Here is a 25,739-nt window from a genome sequence, read left to right on the forward strand (position 1 = left end):
GCAATATAAACCCTATTATGATTAACTTAAAAAAACAATAACAAAAATACTTTAATCACACTTCAAGCTACCTGTTTAACAATGCATGTTTTAGTTGTTTTCCTTAAAAATATATTAAATATCAGTTGTAGGGATAAATTTCACTTGAAATACTCACAAGCAATTTGTTTTCATAAAACTAACTATATGAACTCGACAAATTTGGAACTTCTATGCAGAACTTCCATCCATGACCATACATGAACAGCATTTAAAAGATTGATGTGACTCTATGATACATAGAGCAATCCTGAAACTTATGAAACTATGAAAATCTTGACTAATATATAAATATTATTTTAAAAAATAATTTATTAAATAACTAAAATTTGCATTTTTCTCTTTCATGTGTGATTCCAATTCAAAATTAATTTATTCTTAAATAACATTACTTTTGTTTACCATTTATTATGTACAAAATATTTATATAGAATTTTTTTTTCATTATCTTCCAACAAGACTGCAAACAACCACTATAAGAGTTGAAAGTTACTGGAAGAGAAAAGATGAAGTTTATAAAGCAAGATAACGATTGACAAACAACTTAAAATATTGCAAATTATATGAATTAGGAAAACAAGACAAAGGAAGCAAATTCCAAAGAACTGATGTTTGAGGAAAAAAACTCAACCAATAAGAATTTCTAGAGCACTTAGGAACAGTCTTGGTAAAAGGATGAGACTTGATAGAATGATGAGTAACACGATAATGAATTTTAGCAGATGGCATAAGAGACGCTAGCTATTTAGAGCAGGGCCCATTTTAGTATTTATAGAAAAGAGAAAGATAAGCAGCATTACAATGATGTGATAATGGTTGGAGGTTGGCTGCAATAGCAGGTCCAACTATGTTTGTCTAAGAGGGAAAGGGTATCATTGGAAGATCCGCCCCAAATATGACACCAGTATTCCGTACAAGGATGGAATTGAGATTCATAAAGATAAAGAATAGAGTGCGGAGTAAGAAAGTGGCAAGCACAATAAAGAGATGCAACCTCAGCAGATGCTAATTTTGCAATTGATTTGATATATGGTTTCCAAGAAAAATCGAAAGTAGGAGTTAATTCTAGAAGATGAAGGGTAGATGACTCATCAAGTATGTTAGTGGTCATAAATATAGGAAGATCTAGATTATTGCGATAACGATTAGTTGAAAAAAATTGAGTTTTCTCCAAGTTTCAACTCAGAGAAAACTCAATTTTTTTCACCAGCCACTGTGGGCCCCATGCTGTAGCAGAAGTGAGTCCTTTTAAAAATCAAATGCCCTCTTTACGCTCAAATACCCTCTTTATGCTCAAATGCCCCCTCCAGATTAGAATTAAATGAGAGAAAATTGGATATTGCTAATTTTATTACTATGAACATATACATTATCATTTTATTACTACAAACATATACAATTGTTTGTGCATGATATTTTGGAAGTGCCTAACAGGTAAATTAAAGTGGACTAAATAATGACAATGCACTTAGGAATTTAAAAAAAAGGTGTTTTAAATATAATTCCACTCTCTATTTAAACATCAAGGGAGACTTTAAAAACCTGTTAGAGTTCACATAAGATTTTATGACAGAGTTTTCACTGTTCTGTAAAAATAATAATAAGGAGTATTGTTGCTTACAAACAATAACATAAGGTGAATGGGCACCTCCTTGACATTCCATAACTAATAGTAAATGTTTTGTATAATATACCAGCCCATAATATCTGAGCTGCTTGACCAGCATACAGATAATGAGTAAAGGTAAAGTTACAACAGAGATTATTTTAAAGTTGTGTCAAAAGGAACTCTATTAAAGGTCTCACTAATTTCAACAAATGTTAAATGTATATTCAAGCCAATTAAAAATGTTAAAAGTCTTTTAAAATAAGAATGAGGATAAAAGTGCTATGATTTTATTTTAAACTTTAATTTATTAGGAGTGTCAATTAAACTTTTTTTAACGCATGAGACAAAAATGTATTTCAGAATTTAAGAGAAAATTGTAAGCAGAGCAATTAGACAATAATGAATGGAATCAGAGATTTCACTATTTTTATCTTTAAAAACAGGAGAATAACAAAGTGCACAACACCAATAGGCATGTATTCAGTACAAAACATGAAGGAAAAACACATTGATAATATATTAAAACAATTAGTGCTAGCATAAAGATAATGCTCTGACTAAAGTCTAAACTTGTCAGCAGCTTTTTTAAAGTTCATATGATTTATGATAGATTGGGGTTCATTGGGAGTAACAAATATGAAATACATTATCAGGAACTGAGGCAGAGTCAAGAGAAGGTGGGAGGTTACATATCCTTTCATATCGCTTCATATGTAAGTTACAGTTGACCAGAAATTAGTATGATTCTTCTTTGCTAAACTGTTTGCCAATTTTTGTTTAGGCATAACCATTAAAAATTTAAATAGATTCTATTATCATTAAATAGATTCTATTATATACTAGACGAGTAACCCATAAGAGAATCCACTCTGACTATAAACCAGAGTTCTTTTTAACTATCTTTTTGATACCTATCCCTCAGTGTTATCCTAAAACGATTTTTCTCAGGGCATCCCACCAAAACCATTGCTACCTCTGCATAAACACTAAGATCATAGGGCACAATGTAGTGTTTAATATAGCATAGCATATAACTGTATACTATATAATATGTAATGGTTGGATGATATAAATATAACAGTATGAACAATGATTTGCTGCAGTATATAAAAAGAATTGGTGAGATTTGTTTACAGTTTTCAGTCTTAACAGTTGTACAGATGATTTTTATAGTGATAGTATATGGGATGAAGCAGTGGTAACATGTGTCATTAGTATGGGTTGTTATATTATATTAATTATCATTTAAATTGGTATAGTAAAGCACTAAAGATGGATTCTATTAGCCATTAAAATATATATTCAAAACATTGTCAAAATAAAACAAAATTATCAAAAATTTTAGAATATTTGAATAAGAAAACAACGGCATCACAGTAATAAATTTTTTTTTTTTTTTTCAACAAGTAGTGTCAATTATTTTATATCATATAAAGTTATGTACACCAACAAGTGTAAATAAGTCACACAAATATGTTTTTTAAAATTTGTAAAGTTAAACAAGGAACATAGGTGAAGTTGCAAATAGGTAATGTAGGTCTTGTCATATGTAGTTCTTCAGCTGTGTATGTATCAGGTATTTTTAAATAATGTTCAACATGAAGCAGAATTAGTCGTTTTATGAGCATTCAGCATGTAAATTATAATTATCTCGCAAAGTAAATATGCAGAAAGTATATGTGCAGTGTATATGCAGAAAGTATATGTGCAATATAGCTGATTTTGTGTGATGTCTAGCATTTTGTAATTTTTTAACAATAAGGATTTTATTATAATGGTATTGGTAAATTTAAAAATTCAAAATAACTTGTATAAAAAAAAAAAAAGTAAAAAGCTTTACTTTTATAATAAAAGTGCATGTGCATTAGTGCATAGTGGAGCTGCCTTGAGAAGTGGATACTTTAGAATAACATCAAGATTTAAATAAGAGTTTGCAGTGTGAGATGAAAGAAAGACAGATAATCAGGACCATACATTGTCATCAGAGAGTATTGAAGGTTTGGTGCCTGACCAATGATTAACACTAGGTTTTGTTATAAATAAAAAATGCTCAATGTATAAGCCAATTTAATATTTTACTGCACAACAAGTTAAATATTAACTTGTTTTTATTATTACAAAAAGGGAATGTTTATTTTCTTTTAAATTTTATTTTTATATCAAGTAACCAAACTTAACATTATGTTTTCAAAAATTTTTGACAAATTTCTTTCTTTTCTCAACATTTGTATCAATGAAATAAAATACGATACTTTTTTTAAATTATTATTTCTTAAATTACTAATTGCGGCTTTGCAACTAAAAATGATTTTCTTAGTTTATAAAAAAGTAGCAAGTAACAAATAAAAAGATTACGATAATTTATTTACTTTAATTATTAGTGGCTTTTTTGTGAAAGCAAAGCATTTTGTTCTAAACACCATTTATTAAAATTATGTTGCTGTATATATCATTTTGTCTAGTAAACGACCGGGGTTGATATTTGTCCAGGGTCATCATCATCATCATCATCATCATCATCATCATCATCATCATCATCATCATCATCATCATCATCATCATCATCATCATCATCATCATCATCATCATCATCATCATCATCATCATCATCATCATTATAATCATCATCTTCTCTTTTGACAAATACTACACCATATAAATACCCAAGTTTATATAAATAAGAAAGGATATTGTATCCCAGCATCTAAATAAATAGCAAACATATATGTTTATATCCATGTTTTTTTTTTTTTAAACATCTTTGCTTCCAACAAGGCTGCAAGCAACCACAAATTAAAGTAGGAAGTTACTGGAAGAGAAAAGATGAAGATTGTAGAGCAAGATAACGATTGGCGGATGACTTAAAGGACCGCAAAAAATATGAATCAGGAAAGCAGGATGAAGGAAGCGAATTCCAAAGAACTGATATTCAAGGGAAAAAAAAAGAATAAGAGTTTTTTGAGCACTAAAGAACAGTCAAAGAAAAAGGATGAGACTTAATTGAATGACAAGTAACACAAGAATGAATTTTAGTAGAAGGCACAATAGACACTAGCTCTTTAAAGCAGTACCCATTATAGTATTTGTAGAAAAGAGAAAGAGAAGCAACATTACAACAATATTGTAATGTTGCTTCTTTCATTGTAAACATAGTTGGACCTGCAAGAGCAGGTCCAACTATGTTTACAATGCGCTTTTGCACCTTGTCTTAAAGAGAAAGGGGATCACTAGAAGATCCGCCACAGATATGGCAACAATATTCCATACAAGGCCGGATTTGAGATTTATAGAGAATAGAATCCGAAGTAAGAAAGTGTCAAGCTTGATAAAGAGATGCAACCTTAGCAGATGCTAATTTTGCAACTGATTTGATATATGGTTTCCAAGAAAGATCGGAAGTAAGAGATAATCCTAGAAGATGAAGAGTAGATGACTCATCGAGTACATCACCGTTTATGAATATAGGAAGATCAAACTTATTGCAATAATGATTGGCTGAAAAAAATTGAGTTTTATCTGAATTAAAGTTCACCAGCCACTGTGAGCCCCAAGCTGTAGCAGAAGTGAGATCTTTTTCAAGCTCAAATGCCCCCTCCAAGCAATCAGAGGGTGTTGGTTTCTTATCACAACAAGAATAAATGGTAGTATCATCAGCAAACAATGCCACCTTAGATGTGAGAATATCTGGAATATCGTTAACGTAAATTAAGAAAAGTATAGGACCTTAAGTAACCCTAAAGTTACAGAATAAGAAGAAGAGTGTTGTACATCGACGACAAGTTATATACTATGATTGGAAAGGAAGGATTCAATAATCTTAAAGATGTTGCTGTAAGAAGAAAGCTTATGGAGAAGACCAGCTTGCTAAACATTATCAAAAGCTTTTGAAATGTCAACAGCGACGGCCTTAACCTCTCCACCTTTATCCAAAGCACGATAAAACCTATTGGTTATTACTGTTAGCAAATCAGCTGTAGAATGAGAAGATCGAAATCCATATTGATGGTCAGAAAGTAAGTTATTAGATTCAAGATGAGAAACTAAGTGTTTGTTAATTAAGGATTTAAAAATCTTGCTTATGATAGGAAGATTAATGGGATGGTAGTTAGACAAATCAGATTGCTCTCCAGAATTTTAGAAGATAGGGATAACAAATGCCGCTTTCCAGCAGGCTGGAAAACAAGACTCTGATAAGCACTTGTTGAATAGTTTTGAGAGTATAGACGACAGCTCCGGAGAACACTTCTGCAAGACAATAACAGGTATGTTGTCCAGGCCACAAGCTGTAGAAGAGTCTAGACAGGAAATCACTTTAGATACAGAAGCTGGAGTGATACGAATGTCAAGCTATATATATGCATAAAGCGCATTTCAGAAGCTTTTATTCCTTTTGGACTAAAAGTTTGGAAGCTTTTATTCCTATTTTTTAGTTTTAGGTCCAACCTCATTCTACTCCATATTTTTTACCATCTTGAGCAGTCACTTTATTAATCATTTATTTAATCTTTTTTACAATAACATCTCTCTTAAGAACAAATGTCTATTTATTATTCCAAGAAGCCAATGTAAAAAGGTCCTGCCTGATGTTAAGCTCAGCTTTTCATCAGGCGGGACCTTTTAACATTGGCTTCTTGTTAGGTTCTAGAGACTTTTGGTTAGTTTTCAACAATGTCTGCAACAAACTAAAGTAGTCTAACATTTCATCTATAAACATTTGACTACTCTGTAATCTATATTAATTATATAATATTTAACTTTTAAGAAGTGCTAAATGAGTGGTTCCAATTTTTCAAAACTCTAGAAAACACTTTGACCTCTCAAACTATCCTACGACTAGTCTTCACTCTGTTATTATTTTCTTTATATATAGGTTTTGAGATTATTAAATTATTTCTCACTAACTGTAGTAATAAAGTTATTTTTGAAGGCCTACACTCTTCTTTATTTTACGAAACTTTAAGGGTACCACAAGGAATCTTGCTAAATCTTTACTCCTGTATTGTTTCTTATCTACAACATCAATCTTGATAAAAATTTAACATCTAAAGTGACTCTATTTGTTGACGACTCAACTTTACACTCTTGTCTTGACAAAAAATCTATACTTTTTGATTGCTTAGTAAAAGCAGCTGATTTTTAAACTGATCTCTCTTCTGCAACAAAATCTAAATCCATAAGCCACAGCAAGCCTTAGGCTTGCTGTGGCTTACGGATTTAAATTCTGGACTTAAATTCTGCAATTTTTGTTAGACAATCGAACTCATTTATTTACAGCAAAAGTCGTAGAGCACTCACATCATAAGCAAGAGGTACGGAGTTCGATCCCCACCATGCCCCTGGTAGTACCCTGTTCAACTTGTTTCTCTGCGCAGCGCCCTTGGTTGTCAAGGCTTATGTTTCCGAGTTATATTTTGAGAGAGGGTTATAACAACAATTGAGTGGCCTCCTCGTTGGTAGTGGCGTTTACAGCCTTGGGGAGGTGAATTAACATAAAAAATAACAATAATAAATTAAACCTGCTTTGCCAGCCAGGCTTGAGCTACTCTCCCATTGTTGCAAGGTTGCATTTCTTTCTTTTTTCTACAAATACAATAATGGTCAATGCTCAAACAAGCTATTCATCTCTATTACGATAAACCAAAACTTATTCTTGCTCGTTTTTTATTCAACAAGTTGCACCCTTTTACTGTATCTGTCCTTCATGCTATAAAAACTTTTATTATTTCAGTTTTTTTTCCTTGGACATCAAAAAATCCTTATAACTATTAGCTATCTTCATGCTTTTCCTTTATAAATAACCTACAACTTTTTAATTCTTCAGTTTACCATTTCCTAGTATTTTTACTTATTCTCTATTTTAAAGTAGCTCATAAATTAATAGTGGTTGCTTGCAATCTTATTGGGAGTAATAAGAATTTGAAAAAAAAAAAAAATATATATATATATATATATGCCAGTATTTAAGAAATAGTTAATGTAAGCTTAAAATTATAATATATAAATTACAATATTATAAATTTTTTTCTAGCCCTGTCTACCAACCCCTGCTTAATCTTATAGTTTAGCCGAGTTCAAGTTAGCAGAGGGCCAAGTTTGAAAAAAGTCTCATTTTTAGTCCCGGCCAGGTCCCTGGTCACTTACTAATTTTATTGCGTTGGTTTGACAAGGTTCTAACTGATATTTTTTCAAAAATTGAGATTATGACTTTAATGGACTTTTTGTATCACGACAAACAAAATAAAATAAAATTTACTGCAATCTAGCGTAAAATAAGCAACCAAATAATATGCCTAAGCTCTATCTGGACGTTTAGTTAACTAATATTTAGTTTGACCTAACAGGTTAGAGTAAACCCTAATGCAGACTATTCCAAATTTTTTCAGTTAAATATATTATAAAAGAGAATTTCATGCTCATCAAAAATCATATAAAAACATTGGTCACAATATCAACATATTCTGTTCTAGTTGTCATCATCTCTGTTGATGTAAAAAAAACATAATATCACAAAAGCGCTAATATTTGCTATTTTTTATAAAACGTTTTTATGACGTTACATTGCGCAATAAAAAGTAATGATTTCTATCAGTGTCGAAATAACTGTTAAAAACAAAATTTAAAATTCAAAGCTAAACCAATTTTAAAATAAATCTTAAGTTATGTGACCAACTTAAATTCTTAAAAATATGGCGTATCTAAACAAACCTACAATCACATAAAAACCTGAAAATAAAAGAAGTCACTTTGAGGAAAAGAGAGTTTACTTGAGATCTAAGATTAATAAATCATGTTACAGGAATACCGTGTAGCTGTGTTAATCTAAAGTATTTTGAAGTTACAACAGAATATAATAGAATAAAGTTAACATCGTATTTCAACAACTTGAAAGCAAAGGATGAGCAGGATTTGTATATTTCTTCCTTTATTTCTGTACTTACCCTAAAGCGTCGACGAAGCAGAAAAATAGTTATAGACCAATCTAAATTTCATAGTTATTCATATAAATACCACTTGAACATTGTATGTGTATATATGCATATATATAAATATATATATATATACATATATGTATATGTATATATATAATATACATATATGTATATATATATATATATATATTTTCGGAGTACGGATGGAAAAAAATGATTCTTATGCCAACAAATACTTTTAATTACTTTTGACATTCATTCAACATTTTTGGGTTGTCAGAAAGTTAAAACCCTTAATTTAATTACAAATTAATCGTTTTTTAAAAAAACTACAAAAACACAAATTTAATTGACCAGAATGTTTTTAAAAACATTCTAAATGTTTTTAAAACATTCTGAATGTTTTTAAAACATTCTGAATGTTTTTAACAATATTAACAATGTTTTTATTTTTATTTTTTTTAATAAAATGCTTTATTTTTATTTTTTTTAATGAAATGTTTTTATTTTTATTTTTTAAACTGTAATCATGCGCGGAGTTTTGCTACATCGACTATTTTAGAGCCTGACTGCCCAAAATGACTGAAATTGCTATTTTGACCTCTCAAAACGAATACTTCCCGGTCAAGGTTGACCGGTTGAAAAAAAAAAAGTTATATAACGTTTGACAAATTATCAGGATGTCTTTGAAAGTGCATATACCAAAACGCTTTGTTAGTGAGTATTATAAATGACGTAAACTATTAATTTTTTTTGCTTCACTTATCAATACTAATTTTATTTTACTGGTGGTGAAATCCATAACTGCTTTTTTCATAAATGATTGAAGTTCTTATTTTATTATGGTTTTAATAATAATATAATGTTAACTAAGAACATTTTTTTATTCCTACATTTTATTTATATTTTCTTTATATCATTTTATTTACTTTTCTAATAACTATTTGCTTCCAATTGCAATGAAAAAATGCCTTTGTTTTTTATTTTTAGTTTAATTTATCCGTAGTCAATAAAACTTACAAATTATCGACTATGAGCCGCACACCAAGCCCCTCTGTAATAAAAATAAATTTTTTAGATTTCCATTAGTTAAGACTCTGGAAAAAAGAAAGTTCGTATTTGAAATTGATGAGGTTCTTTGTGTTCACTGCATTTTGGGTCAAAACATTCCATGGGTTAACAATACAGTCGGTGAGGAAATTGTTTCTTTATGAGGAGTTTTAAACAAGTTGTCGTTTGAATTGCTTTGTGTCTCCACGCGGTCGAAGACTCTACTTTAAAGACTCTTTGTTCCGTTGATGCTGAGTGACTGAGAAGTTAACTTTAATATTTAGATAAATTTAAAATTACCAAATGCGCAATTGCTTTTTTTTTCTACTATTGAAATCTTAAAAATATATATATTGTAATATAAAGTTTCGTTTTAAGTAACTTAAAACGAAACTTAATTTCGATAGTATTTCATAAAACAATTGTCATGATTTTATTAAATACTAGTTCAGCTTCTGCCGGCGAGAGGCATTAACATAATTATCAACTAATTAACATTAGCAGTTTATAAAATGATTTTAAATGAAAATGAATGAAAGATATAAAATGATACAAATGAGATATAAAATGTGCAATCATTTTTCTTTTTCAACGTCGGTAACAACTGAAGTTCTTATTTAATTATCATTTAAAATTAATGTAACAAAAAACATTTTCTCCTTCTTTTTCATTTATTTTTCTCGTAACCTTTTCCCACAATTTCCAAAGTCATAGCAATGAATGAGTTATTTTTAAATATATTTCAAATTAACAATTGCTAATTTGCACATTTTTTATATTATTAAATTGTAAGAGAATCTTCAAACATCAACACTTGAAAATGAAGGCGACTAATAAGAGACAAACAACACTTTCATTTTTAACACAACCAGGATCGGAATTAAAAACACCTGTTGAAAAGAAGAAAAAACAGTAGAAATAAAAATAGTAGAAAATTACAGCTAACAACAGCTCAAAAATAGGTAAACACTACTCTTGCAAAATATAATGCTAATGATTGGCTAAGATATTAAATAATGGAAATTATGTTACACCATTAAAATGTACTGTATGTCGTCAGTATGCTAAACAAATTGATATTTATAAAGGGTATACGCTGGAATGGGGAAGCAATGAAGGTAGTTGTAGGATACAGCACAGTGCCGCAGTTGATCGTGCAAATGGTTTGCAACATCAAAGAGCCTACGAATAAGCAATGAAAAGTAAAAGAATGGATGTAAGCAAACATAATGATTAATTAAGCAACCTGCAGAAAGAAATGCGGAAAACTGATACTTTATTGAGCCTGAAAACCATGAACACGAAAGATCTAAATTTAACAAGAAAAAAAGTTGAGGTAGCATACTTTATTGCCAAAGAAGAGCTTCCGCTTAGCGTATACCCTAAAATAGTACGTTTGGAAGAAAATCATAGTGTAGAGTTTGGCCAAACATATAGAAATAAAATAACTTGTGAAACTTTTATTGATTACTTTGGATTGAGTTTGTCAAATATTCTCAGAAATAAATTAAAAACACAAAATTACTTCAGTATTTTAATTGATGCATTAACAGATGTATCTGTGATAGAAAAAGAAGCTATATTTATTATCAGTTTCGATCCTACTCCAATAGGAAAGATCGAGATGAGCGTTAAGTGTTCTTTTCTTTCTATTTCTGATCTTCAATATGGAACATCTGAAGGAGTTTTCAATATAATCAGTCATTCCCTTGAACCAGAAGGTATCGAAAATTTTTGAAATTAAATTAGTTGGTTTTGATGCTGATGGCGCAGCTGTAAATAGAGGAAGTAGGACAAGGGTAAATGTATTACTTCAGAAAGAAATTCCATGGATAACTTTTGATTGGTGTGTAGCTCATTGCCTTGAGTTAGCGTTAAAAGATAAATTTGCAAAAATAAAAACGTTTAATGATGTCAATAACATCATTTTGAAAATGTATAACATTTATAAAAAATCCCCAAAAAAGTTACGACAATTAGGAAAGCTTGTTGCTACCCTTGAAGAGGATAATTCATTTGAAATTGTAGGTATTCGCCCCAAAAATCAGTTATATTGGGATTTTTTTTTCAATTTTATCTATAAAAAATACTTTATAACATAATATACTTTATTACATGCTCGTTTTTTTATACAACAAAAGTTCTTTATAAAACAGTGTTTTGAGCAATAAAAACTTTTTATAAAAGAAAATACTTGTGAAATAATAAATAAGAACACGATGGATTGCACATAAAATTCAAGCACTTGATATGATCTCAGACAAATATGGAGTATATATGAAATATCTCGAAAACATGACTGCGGATTTCAGTTTTACTCAAGCAGAAAGAGCAAAGTTAAAAGGGTATCATCAGAAGTGGAATCATGGACGAATACCTCTTTATCTAGCATGGACGAATACCTCTTTATTCATAGAAGTTTTATTGCCAGCAAAGTTGTTATCTTTATCTTTTCATAACAACGAAATTGATTCCGTAGCATCATCTGGATTTATTGAACAAACTAAAAAACAGTTAAGTTGCTTAAAGAAAAAAGAATTTAATGATTTACCAACAGTCAAAAGTAACAAACAACACTGGAAAGTATTCATTCCAGGATGTTGAGCTACATGTCTTTACAAACGCACTAACTTTAGTTAAGAATTCAAAATCAATGATTGTAGCGTTAATTGCCGAATCCACAGAAGAGCGTTTGGTAGCACAAAATACAGTTCATGATATGTATGGAATGTTAATCCTAAACACTGGTGGCTGGTTTCAAAATAACGCTAATAGTTCATTTGCTAATGATAACATCGAAAAATTGTATGACTTTTATAATATGCTGTTACGTTATGCTGGCTTCACTGGGAGTGTAAATAATATGTTAGATGCTTGGCATAACTTAGTTGATTACACTATCAAATATTTGGCACCAGATAAAACTGAGTACCGTTAAGTATGGTATCAAATTTTTTCGAGTTCTATGAAAAAAGTTTTTTGTCCAGTTCTACTTCTTGTTGAATTGTTGAATTCGTATTGCCTGTTTCGAATAGAAAAGTTGAGCGTCTTTTTTGACTTATGGATAGAATTAAAACTGACACAAGTGATACCTTAACTGAAAACGGCTAAATAATTTAATTTGGATGTGCACTGATAAAACAAATAGTGAAAAATTTGATGTGAATCCTGCCATTGAATTATAGGCCGAAGACATTGCGAAGGCCTACACAAGAAAGTCTAAAAATTTATTTAAAAAAAGCAACAAAAAAACTATAAAAACATTAATTGATTTAATTAATTAATGTTTTGTTACCTTATTCTATGGGAATACCATATTCTATTATATATATATATATATATATATATATATATATATATATATATATATATATATATATATATATATATATATATATATATTTGTGTATGAATGTATGTATGTATGAATGTATGTATATTTGTATGTATGTATGTATGTATACAGTATGCAAAAAAAAAAAAATCTTACACTTAAAAAAAATCATAATTTTAAAGATTGCATCAAAAGAATGAGTTGTCTGTTGAAATATTTAAAAGTTTTTTTTAGATATCCTATCAAGTAATGTTTTAGGGATTTATTTGTGTATTGGTGAATTAATAGGTAATTAATTAATGTAATTAATTGATTAATTGAATTGTCATCAGACGAGTCTTTAGATTTAAAATTGTCTTTAGATTAAACTTTGGATAATGAATCAGATGAAACGTATCTTTAAAAAAACATTTTTAAGTTACATAAAACTTTGTTTTTTGTAACTTACGCAATTATCATAGTAGTATTACATAAAACGATACTTGATTAAGTATTCAGTTTAAATTATTTGGATATAATATAAAAACGTTAATTTTTTATTCTTATAAAAAATAGAATACAAATAAGGAATATGAGTTCGTTCAATTTAAAGTGCCAAGTTATTTTTTTATTTAAAAATTTTTGTCATGCAGAATAACTACTATGATGAAAATTTAAACAAAAAAAAATTAAAATATTGACCGCCCAAAAAAAGCAATCGACTTTGATTTCTTATTTTCCACGCTGTACATATATATATATATATATATATACATACATACATACATATATATATATATATATATATATATATATATATATATATATATATATATATATATATATATATATATATATATATATATATATATATATATATATATATATATATATATATATATATATATATAAACACACAGGGTGCAGAAAAAGTTCCCATACAAAAATATAAACAGCAAAAACAGCAAAAGTTCCTGTACAAGACAAGAAACAAATTACACTTTAATTTAAAACAAAATAATACTAAAAAATACTAAAAGAATACGAAGGTATACAAAAGAATACTAAAAACACTATTTATTGGAAGAAAACACCCTACAGTTAATTTTTTTAAATTATACTTTTGTACGGGAACTTTTTCCACACCCTATATATATATATATATACAACCCGTAGATGTTGTGCGAAAGTTTTTTCCATATTTTGTTGACAAAAAGTAAAAAGTAAAATGCAAGACCGGAATTATTTATTTTTATTAACTGATAGACTGCCTGCCCCAACCAAACCCTCAATCGATGTAGCAACACTCCCTTGCGGGTCAGGCTAAAAGATAGTAGATGTAGCAGCACTCCCTTGCAGGTCAGGCTATTTGTCAGTCGATGTAGCAGCACTCCCTTGCGAGTCAGGCTATTTGTCAGTCGATGTAGCAGCACTCCCTTGCGAGTCAGGCTATAAGATAGTCGATGTAGCAACACTCTGCGCATGATTTACAGTAAAAAAAAAAACAAAAAACATTTTATTAAAAAAATTAAAAATAAAAACATTTATTAAAAAAAATAAAAATAAAAACATTGTTTATATTGTTAAAAACATTCAGAATGTTTTTAAAAACATTCTGGTCAATTAAATTTGCGTTTTTGTGGTTTTTTTAAAAAACGATTTATTTGTAATTAAATTAATGGTTTTTACTTTCGTCCAACACGCAAATGTTGGACGAAAGTCAAAAGTAATTAAAAGTGACGTATGTGTTGGCGTAAGAATCACTTTTTTCCTTCCGCTCTTCCCAAAGACAACAAACTATAGATCTATATATATATATATATATATATATATAATATATATATATATATATATATATATATATATATATATATATATAAATATATATATTTATAAATATATATATATATTAAAAAAAATATATATATATATATAAATATATATTTAAGTTATATATATATATAAATTTATATATATATATATATGTATATATATATATATATATATATATATATATATATATTTATATATATATATATATATTTAAACAGCTTTAAAAAGTATTCTACACAATAGAGTGCTCAATGTTCTTAAAAGAACAGAGCAATTATATTAGTAGTAGGAAATCACTTAACAAAAATTTTTTCCATTTAACACTGTGCTTCATCAACAAAAAATCATTTCTGATGAATCTTTGTTGATGAAACACAGTGTTAAATGGAAAAAATTTTTGTTAAGTGATTTTCTACTACTAATATATATATATATATATATATATATATATATATATATATATATATATATATATATATATATATATATATATATATATATATATATATATATATATATATATATATATATATATATACATATATATATATATATATATATATATATATATATATATATATATGTATATATATATATATTTATAAATATATATATATATATATATATAAATATATATTTATATATATATATATATATATTTATTGTCTGATGCATGAAATTAAACGCAAAAAAAATAATCACACACTTCAAAAATAATGTCAAATTGATCAAACTCCATGGAAATTAGTATTGCATGGGACCTCCTTTAGCCTTGATGACCTCATCTAGATGATTTGGCATTGAGTTGATCAAACTTTGGGTCTCTTCTGTTGTTATATTATCCCATGTCCTCATTAAAGCTTCTTTCAAGTTATCTTTGCATCTAATAGCTCGGTCGCCAATTTTTATGTCCAAAATATACCACAAATTTTCTATTAAATTTAAGTCCAGACTTTGAGATGGCCATTCCAAAACACTGATGTTATTTGCGTCAAAGCATAACTTCATTTTCTCAATTGTTAAGAAGCATAATCTGATTGGAACCGTTGCTAGTGTGGCTGGTAGAGGACAAAAACGCCAGACTACTAGTTCAATTGAATGAAATATCGTTAACGCCATCATTAATGTGAAGAAAAATAGATTCGTTTTGGCAGCTAAAATAGCTTTGAAAATTCAAGAAGATCATAACATCACAGTGACTCCACAAACAATTAGAAATTGTATAAGAGAACAAGGATATAGAGGTAGAGTGGTTTGAAATAAACCCTTTTTAATTTTAAAGAAATGAAACGCCGATTGGAATTTGCATCAAAGTACTTAAAAATCCTGATATTATATTGGAAAAAAAATTTTGTGGTCAGTTAAGTCAAAATACAATCTAGTTTCATCAGATGGAGTCAAATAGTGTGACAAAAAAAGGAGAAGCTTATAAATTGAATTGTTTGCGAAGTAGTGTAATGTAGGAAATGTGATGGTTTGGGGTAGCATGAGTTGAAAGGAAGTGAGGAAATTTACAATTAGACGCAAAAACAACTTGAAAGAAGCTATAAGGTTTGATCAACTCAATGCCAAATCATCTAGATGAGGTCATCAAGGCTAAAGGAGGCCCCACTCGATACTAATTTCCATGGAGTTTGACTAATTTGACATTATTTTTGAAGTGTGCGATTATTTTTTTTGTAGTAAATTTTATGCATCATTAGATCAATTGTGTAAAATTCAATAGGTTGGAAAAGCAATTAATTCACCAATACACAAATTAATTCCTAAAACATTACTTGATAGGATATCTAAAAAAAACTTTTAAATATTTCAACAGACAACTCATTTTTTTGATGCAATCTTTAAAATTATGATATTTTTTAAGTGTAAGATTATTTTTTTTTGCATACTGTATACATACATACACACATACATACATACATACATACATACATACATACATACATACATACATACATACATACATACATACATACATACATACATACATACATACATACATACATACATACATACATACATACATACATACATACATACATACATACATACATACATACATACATACATACATACATACCAACAAACAAACAAACATACATACATACATACATACATACATATATATATATATATATATATATATATATATATATATATATATATATATATATATATATATATATATATATATAATAGAATATGGTATTCCCATAGAATAAGGTATCCAAGAATATGGTATTCCCATAGAATTTACATATGGTAACATATGAACATATGCAGAATTTATAATTCATGCAGCCTAATTCACTAATGTTGCTTTTACTTTTACCTTTTAACTTGAAGTCAGAACAACACTATAGCATAATTGTTGTATTTAGTTTATTTACCTCCTTACCAAGACCAAAATATTATATAATATATAACAATAACACATCTATATACAATAACACCACCCCTAAATAGTTGGAAACTTAAGAGTGAAGAAAACAAATATTTTTTGTTTGAAATACATATTTATAAACAGTGCCATGGCTGGTGGGTTGGAGGACGCACAATCATTTAAAAAAAAATCTGCCATTAGGACTTCAAAATCTTTACAATATTTTCACTTTGTATCAGAGTTGCCGATAAAGCCACTACAGATGAGGAGGCTACCTAATGTGGTTATAACCCTCTCTCAACTCTTTAACTCCAAAACGCGAACCTTGACAAACAAGGCTGCTGCGCGGAGAAACAATTTGAGCGCTGTACTATCAGGGACGTGGTGGGGATCGAACTCGGAACCTCTCGCTTATGAAGCGAGCACTTTACCACTACACCACTACCGCATGTTGGACTTGTCTTTGGTCTTAAAAATTTTGGCATTGGTTTTGATTTTTTTAGCCTTGGCCTTAAAAAAACTAAATATTTTCATATTGACCTGTTGAATTCTGCACATAACCTTGGTCTATTTTTACATAAGACAATAATTGAAGTCTTTGGTCTTGAAAAGGTTTGCATAGGCCTTGGCCTAAAAACTCTTATTCTTGGCCTAGAAACTCTTATTCTCGGCCCTGACCTTAAAACTCTTGTCCTCGCCCTTGTATCTTTTAGCCTTGGTCTTGGCCTTGGCCTTGTAACGTGTCGCCTTGGCCTTGTCCTTGCTACTTTTGGCCTTGTTAACAACTCTGCTTGGTATTACATATAAAATTAAAAAAAGCTCCTTAATTTTGCAAAAGGGTCCCTAATATTGCAAAAAGCCTATAAATTGGCCTCCACCCTTAATTGGCAACACCCCCTCCCAATTAGCAGGTGTAGGTAGCCTAGCCACAGCTCTGTTTATATAATAAGGCATCAAGATTAAAACTTTATTTTAGAGCATACAGCAAAATCCGTCAATTTCAATCAGGTTTCATGCTCCAGTTTTTACATAAAAACAATAATTCAGTCAATTTTTGATAGAAACAAAAAAGGTATACAGTATAAATGATAGTGATATAAATAAAAACTGAACATATTTCATTATTACTGTTTTTAAAATTTTAAAATTACTGTTTTTAAAATGAATAAAATTATAAAAAAAGCATTCATAAAAAACTGTCTGGTTTAATTAGAAAAGTATAGTTGCATATTATAGATAAACATATATGGTTACCTGTAAGTTCCTACAAGAATTAAATAAGGTGCACTGAGTAAGATTAACAAGATGCGCCATTTTGGTACAAGCCATGATTGTAACGCCATTAAACACATTCCAACAGTGTATGCACACCATAGCACATTTGAATAGCTTCTGTAAGTTAAGCCCACAGACTCTGTCATTAAAACCCATAATGTCAAATAAATACCTCCTTGCAAAATACCAACGATAATACGTAAAGCAAAAAAAATCCAAAATGTTTGTATAAAAGCAATGAGAAATGAGATCACAATAAACAATACAAATGTGGGATAAAGTATTTTTTTTCGCCCATAACTAAAAAAAATTTAATAATAGTAGTACCAATGACAATAATAAAATTAAAATCATAACTTTCATGAGTAGTACTTTTTATAAGTTAAAATATAATGTCACAAAGTTTGAGACAGTTAAAAACCGATGAAATGTAACAACAAACAATAAAAAGAAACAATTATACTAACTAGAACTACAAGACAAAAACATTATTAACAATAGCAATTATCATAATATTAATTATAATAGCAACAAAAGTAAAAATATATGTATATATATATATATATATATATATATATATATATAAATATATATGTATATATATATATATATATATATATATATATATATATATATATATAAATATATATGTATATATATACATATATATATATATATATATATATATATATATATATATATATATATATATATATATATATATATATATATATATATATACTTAAATTTTAGAAAAAACAACTTTTAATGGAACTTAAAGTTTCATGCCTATCGGCAATCATCAGCCATGAAGTACAAAATCAAAAATATAAAAAACCGTTGAAAAATTACAAACTATGGTAGAATGAGTTCTGACGTTATAGTACAAGAAGATGTAATGGAAAACTAATCTCCGCTATCAAATAATGAAAGGAGACTAATTCGCCTCTTTTGTTTAGCAGATTGTTTCCTTTGTAAAATAATATTTCGAATTTCTCATTCAAACAAAGCTTACAAATTTTTGACGCAGGATTGTATGATTTACAGCGTTTAATAATACTACATTTGATTAAAGTTGTGAAATTGTTTTCTTTTAATCCCCATACTTTCTTTAGACAACTCAGTGTCGTTTTTGTATTTTTTTATGTTAAAAGATTTTTGATGGTTCGCATAACGTAGCTTAAATGAGGTTTTGCTTATCCCAATGTACACTTTATCATTGTATTGAGGTTTATTTGAGCTTACGGTGGCTTGGTAAACAATGTTGTTAGACAAGCAATTGTTGTTCAGTGGTCAAAGAGATTTTTTAATGCAATTGCAGGCTTTTTCTGATAATTTTACATCACCATATATAATATTTTTGTTGTGTGAGTTGATGATAGATTTGATGTTTGGCATACAGGAGTAGCTAATCTTAATTGTGTTTCTGTTAAATATTTTGTGTAGTTTGTGGTTTTTAGGAAAATGCTTGTCAATTAGGGTTAAAAAGCGTTGACCAATTTTGGTTGTAACATTTTTACTAAATGGAGGATTGTACCAGATTATGTTTCGTTTGTGGTTATTTTTTGGAACATTTTTGTGCTTGGTTTATATGTCAACTTATAAGTGTATCCCGATTGCTTTAATGCGTCTTCATAAAGGTGTGTCGATTTATTAAAAATAACTTCACTTGATGAGTTGGCAGACAATCTTAGCTCGATATTTTTTGGAAGATTATTTATTATGCTAGGTGGATGGTTAGAATCTGCATGCACATAATTTAGGTTATTTTCAGGCTTGCAGTATGGATGAAAAGAATTTTGAGTAAGATTAAAAGTTAAATCAAGGTAGTTAACAATTTTAAGATTGCAATTGATAGAGATGTTGAGATTGTTACGTTTGAAAACTTGAACAACATGCTTTTTTATTTTTTCCATTTGATGGCCATTTTTGTTCTTAAAAACAACTTAAAAACCTGTCATCTCGATATAAAACAAAATCATTTTTGTTGTAAAAATGCGAAAGTTGATCTAAAAGAAAAATTCCAACTAGTTCGCAAACTTCCGCGCCATCATAGGCTTCCATGGTAACATCAAACAATCCTGCTTTTTTCTGAATCCATGATATGCCACCGTTAAAAATGAAAGATTTTCTTGCATGACGTATAATGGATTTGCTTTGCTTGTCTATAATTATATGTTGTTCGGCAAAGGCAATTGCGTTATTTAGCATGTTTTCATCAATTGACGGATAAAAATCCTTTATGTCAAATACTAAAAATTTACAAAGGTGATTATCATCAAACTTTCGGAACCAATTTATCACATTCTGCGTATTATGGCATTGGTTTAAACAGAGCCCGATTCTTAATTCAGAATTGATATTGGATAAAATAAATTTGGACAATCTTCCTACCTCATTCTTTGCAGAATTTAAAAGACGCACAGTAGGGTTGTTTATGAAGTTGGCTTTGTGATCATTTAAAGTTATAAAACAATCGGCAGTTCCGTTTATCTCGATTCTATTAAAAATATCGTGATTTGTCAAAATTTGCTTACTTTCTTTATTTACAACGTCCGTTAAATTTGGGTCGATTTAATGTCATTATTTATTTTTTCTTGAAATGTGTTGTTGAGATTGCGAAATCTTATAATTTTAACGAGATTTAATAAATCTTTTTCATATAGTGACATTTCCTTAATTTGTGGAGGACACGTTGAAGATTTTACTCCATAGTTAGTGAAATCATTACACTTAGACGCATCATCGAGTTGCTTTTTAATAAAAAATAACGCTTTCCATCTCATTCTTTTTATAAGAGCTTCAGTTTTCTCGAGTAACTGCAGTATAAATTCTTTTTCAGATGGTATGGGTATATTTTTGATTGAGTATTTAAAGTCTTAAAAATTGTCCAAGATGGAAAAAATAAACTAACGAAACATAATCTGGTACAATCCTCCATTTAGTAAAAATGTTACAACCAAAATTGGTCAACGCTTTTTAACCCTAATTGACAAGCATTTTCCTAAAAACCACAAACTACACAAAATATTTAACAGAAACACAATTAAGATTAGCTACTCCTGTATGCCAAACATCAAATCTATCATCAACTCACACAACAAAAATATTATATATGGTGATGTAAAATTATCAGAAAAAGCCTGCAATTGCATTAAAAAATCTCTTTGACCACTGAACAACAATTGCTTGTCTAACAACATTGTTTACCAAGCCACCGTAAGCTCAAATAAACCTCAATACAATGATAAAGTGTACATTGGGATAAGCAAAACCTCATTTAAGCTACGTTATGCGAACCATCAAAAATCTTTTAACATAAAAAAATACAAAAACGACACTGAGTTGTCTAAAGAAAGTATGGGGATTAAAAGAAAACAATTTCACAACTTTAATCAAATGTAGTATTATTAAACGCTGTAAATCATACAATCCTGCGTCAAAAATTTGTAAGCTTTGTTTGAATGAGAAATTCGAAATATTATTTTACAAAGGAAACAATCTGCTAAACAAAAGAGGCGAATTAGTCTCCTTTCATTATTTGATAGCGGAGATTAGTTTTCCATTACATCTTCTTGTACTATAACGTCAGAACTCATTCTACCATAGTTTGTAATTTTTCAACGGTTTTTTATATTTTTGATTTTGTACTTCATGGCTGATGATTGCCGATAGGCATGAAACTTTAAGTTCCATTAAAAGTTGTTTTTTCTAAAATTTAAGTATATATATATATATATATATATATATATATATATATATATATATATATATATATATATGTATATATATATATATATATATAATATATATATTTATATGTATGTATGTATGTATGTATGTATGTATGTATGTATGTATGTATGTATGTATGTATGTATGTATGTATGTATGTATGTATGCATAATAACTATAAAAAAAGGTCTGGGTAACAACATCAGTTATTTGCCATGTCTAATAACATCTGTCCAACAAAATCTGAAAATATAGTGAGGTATAATAACATTTATCCAATAACATCTAAAACTTCATTGATGTCTAATAACATCTGTGCAAAAATTAAATGAATATTACAGATGTAGTTACACTTTTTAAGTTATCAAAGTGTAAAAACATCAGTGCAACTACATCTGTAGACTTTAAGATGAGTTATTTTTAAGATGAATTAACTAATAATGCATTATTTCAACCAGATGTTATAAACATATAAAAATTTTTTCAGATGTAACTACATCGGAAAAAACTATTAACTAAAAATACATTATTTTACCAAGATATAGTTACGTATAGGATTTTTTTCAGATGTAATTACATCTGGAAAAAAATAATAATTAATAATGCATTATTTTAACCAGATGTAGTTACTTATAGAAATTTTTTCAGATGTAACTACATCCGGAGAAAATTCTTCCAGTTATTGGACTTTCCAGATGTAGTTACATCTTTCTAAAAATGTTGTTAGGGGTCGTTGAATTTCCAGATGATATTGGACATGTTAATAGAGTAAAAGAAAAATACAGATGGTCTTGGAAAAAAGTATACATATGATCTTGGACAACTCCACAGATTTTGTTGGACAGATGTAGTAATCTTTTACCTAAAAAAATATATGATATTCATTAATACTTTATATAAAAAATCGTTAGCAGTGATTTGTTAATTTATTTAAACGCGTTTCAACAATATGAAAACATAAGTAAAGATCAAAGTTATTTAATTTAAACGGCCTTCAAAAACACGTTTATCTTTAAGATAAACACTGAAATGAAAATATTCATTGTTAACGCAATTAGAAACCATTTATTTTAGCGCATTTTTAAAATGTTAAAAACCGTGATCAAATTGTTGAAACAAAGTATTATTTACGCGGTCATACTATAGCGTGAAATCGCATGCCTACCTTGCCAAGACAGCGTAATAGATCACAAGTTTTTTTTTAATAAATTTTTTCAGAAGAATTAAATTGAACCCACATTAGGTGCTGAGACTTACCTCCGGGCTTCCAAAATACCACATTTGCAATCCACTAGATTACACATGCGTATGCACGGCAGATCATATTAAATTAATATACTAATTTTCTGGTCAAATAAATATCATCTGAGGTTATTCGTATGCCTGATTGGACATATACTCGTCAGACGGAACGAAATTTTATTGGCACTAAAGAAGAATCTCGGCTGTTTCTTAAATCTTAAAGTCCTTATATTTCTAAAAAAAAGTCTTAAAGTCCTTAAAAGTTTCTTAAATCTTAAAGTCTATATTATCTTTTTCTCAATCTTTTGAAACCAAATTTAAAAAAATTTTTATCACTTAAACGCTGTTAAGAAAAGATTTGACAGCAATGTCAAATCTTTACTCCATAAAAGTTGTAAAAAATGTCAAACCAAAAATCTATAAAAAATTTAGTAAAACTATGAAGAACTATATACCTGTCTGACATAAAACCAAGAATTATAGTTCCTATTCCTCCACCAATTTGCAAAGCACTGTTAGCCATATACGTCAAACTGACCTTTTCGCAAACTAAATCCCACTAAAAATTAATTTTACACACAGTAATGCATTTTATTACTTTAAACAGAGCTTGTATAATCATATATTTGTTTTACCATTTCAAACCAAGTTAGAATTGTTATTTGGATGAAATATTTTATTAAAAATTAAAAATGTGTTTGATATGTTAAACAAATTTGGTTTAGTTAAATGAAAAAGTTTTAAATACAACAAAGCTTTTACATTATACGTTGTAATAGAAGCGGCAAATATTTATTAGTCGAGACGTGGGTTAGCTGGAACATTTTTTTTGTTTTGTTTGTGAACTTGTTAGCCTAAGAACATGTGGCCACCAGACCTACGTTATTTTATAAAGGCTGAAAATTTCTTAGCGCATACTTAACACAAGTAGAAACAATGATCAACTATGTACTTTAGATTATGGTGGCTTGGACTCGTAGCAGGTACCATAGGTAAAAAAAAAAAGTTTTGGTTTCTATTAGCATTTAATAGCAGATAGAATCTATAATAAAAATTTTAATAAAAATAAAGTTAAAAAATGGTTTTAATAGCTGTTTTGTTTTTTATTTTTATTTTGAACAAAGTAGCTATTAAAACCATTTTTTAACTTCATTTTTATTACAATTTTTATGTAAGATTTTAACTGTTGTTAAATGCTAATAGAAACCATTACTTTTTTTTTGACGGAAACAAACTGTAATTATTTTCAGTTATGAAACTAAGGTTTTCGCTGAAACATTTTTAGATATTAAACTAACAATATTACTATTAATAATTACAATTTTCTGAAGTTTAAGGGTGTCTGGCAAAGGGGTTGCAACCATTATAAGTGTCTGGGAATGGATTGCATGATTTCTAATACTACTACGACAAAATTGTAAGAAAATTACGCTTTATAATTTGACGTAGTTTAGCCGGTATTTTAAAAACCTTTGGTACCTGTTACCAGCCAAAGCCACCATGATCTAAAATACATAGATGACCATCGTACCTACCTGTGTTAGAAATACACGCTGAGAAACTTTTAGCTTTTATAAAATAACGTCTGGCGGCCACGGGCTCTTACTTTATGTGACCAAAACGCTAATCGTCTTCGAGAGCTGCAAGTATATACAATCTGCTTCTTGATCCTTATTATTGGCTAATACAGACATTTGGCAATTTTTTTTTTTGGATTTTTTGTCTCGCGTTTCTTTTAAATAACCTTATCTTTTACATCATAGACTTTTTTTGGAATAATTTTTGTAAGTGTTTTCTATTCTATTTTTTCATACAGCTTTTGTCTCTTTCTTCTTTTCTTTTGTTACTTTGTTTTTGACAATTTCGTCTATCCCTGGTGTATCTGTTAAAATGCGAGCCTTTTCTTTTTTGGGGCTATTTTTTCTTAAATTGTAGAGTCGAATTGTCCATCATAACTAAACGGTTTAAAATGCTTCAAAAATTTTTGTACGATTTTTGCTAAACGTGCTGGTGTAGCAAAAACCCCACAAGAAATTAAAAAGTAGCATTGATTCTTCAAAGTTTGTTAAATATGATAAATCAAAAAAAAAAAAAGATTGATAACACTTTCTTAGAAATCGCTAAACTCGAAGTTGTAAAATTTTGCGAGAAGGCTCTTAATGAAAAAATTTTCCATAGAAGAGATTGCATAGAGCTATTGAAACTGACTCTTATGTATTTATGCCCTGAAAGTGTTTTTCAGATTCAACCTCCTGGCTGCGTGTCTCATACACGTTTTATGTCCAAGGCTATCTGTTATTCAGATATTAAATTAGCAGATTTCTTATG

At 28.7% G+C, this 25,739-nt stretch overlaps 1 protein-coding gene across 1 annotated transcript in view; it reads right to left on the bottom strand.

Moving 5' to 3' along the window:
• The window catches only part of LOC101234338 (solute carrier family 22 member 4), a 65,379-nt gene that overhangs the window by 20,065 nt on the left and 19,575 nt on the right, over positions 1–25,739 (bottom strand). Inside the window, exons 5-6 of the mRNA XM_065795334.1 lie at positions 23,867–23,970; positions 18,414–18,734 (exon numbers count right to left, since the gene is read on the bottom strand). Of these exons, the coding sequence (XP_065651406.1) occupies positions 18,414–18,734; positions 23,867–23,970 (425 nt within the window). The remainder of the gene's footprint in view (positions 1–18,413; positions 18,735–23,866; positions 23,971–25,739) is intronic.

Source organism: Hydra vulgaris, chromosome 04 (genome assembly GCF_038396675.1).
Source record: "Hydra vulgaris chromosome 04, alternate assembly HydraT2T_AEP".
Classification (NCBI taxonomy): domain Eukaryota; kingdom Metazoa; phylum Cnidaria; class Hydrozoa; order Anthoathecata; family Hydridae; genus Hydra; species Hydra vulgaris.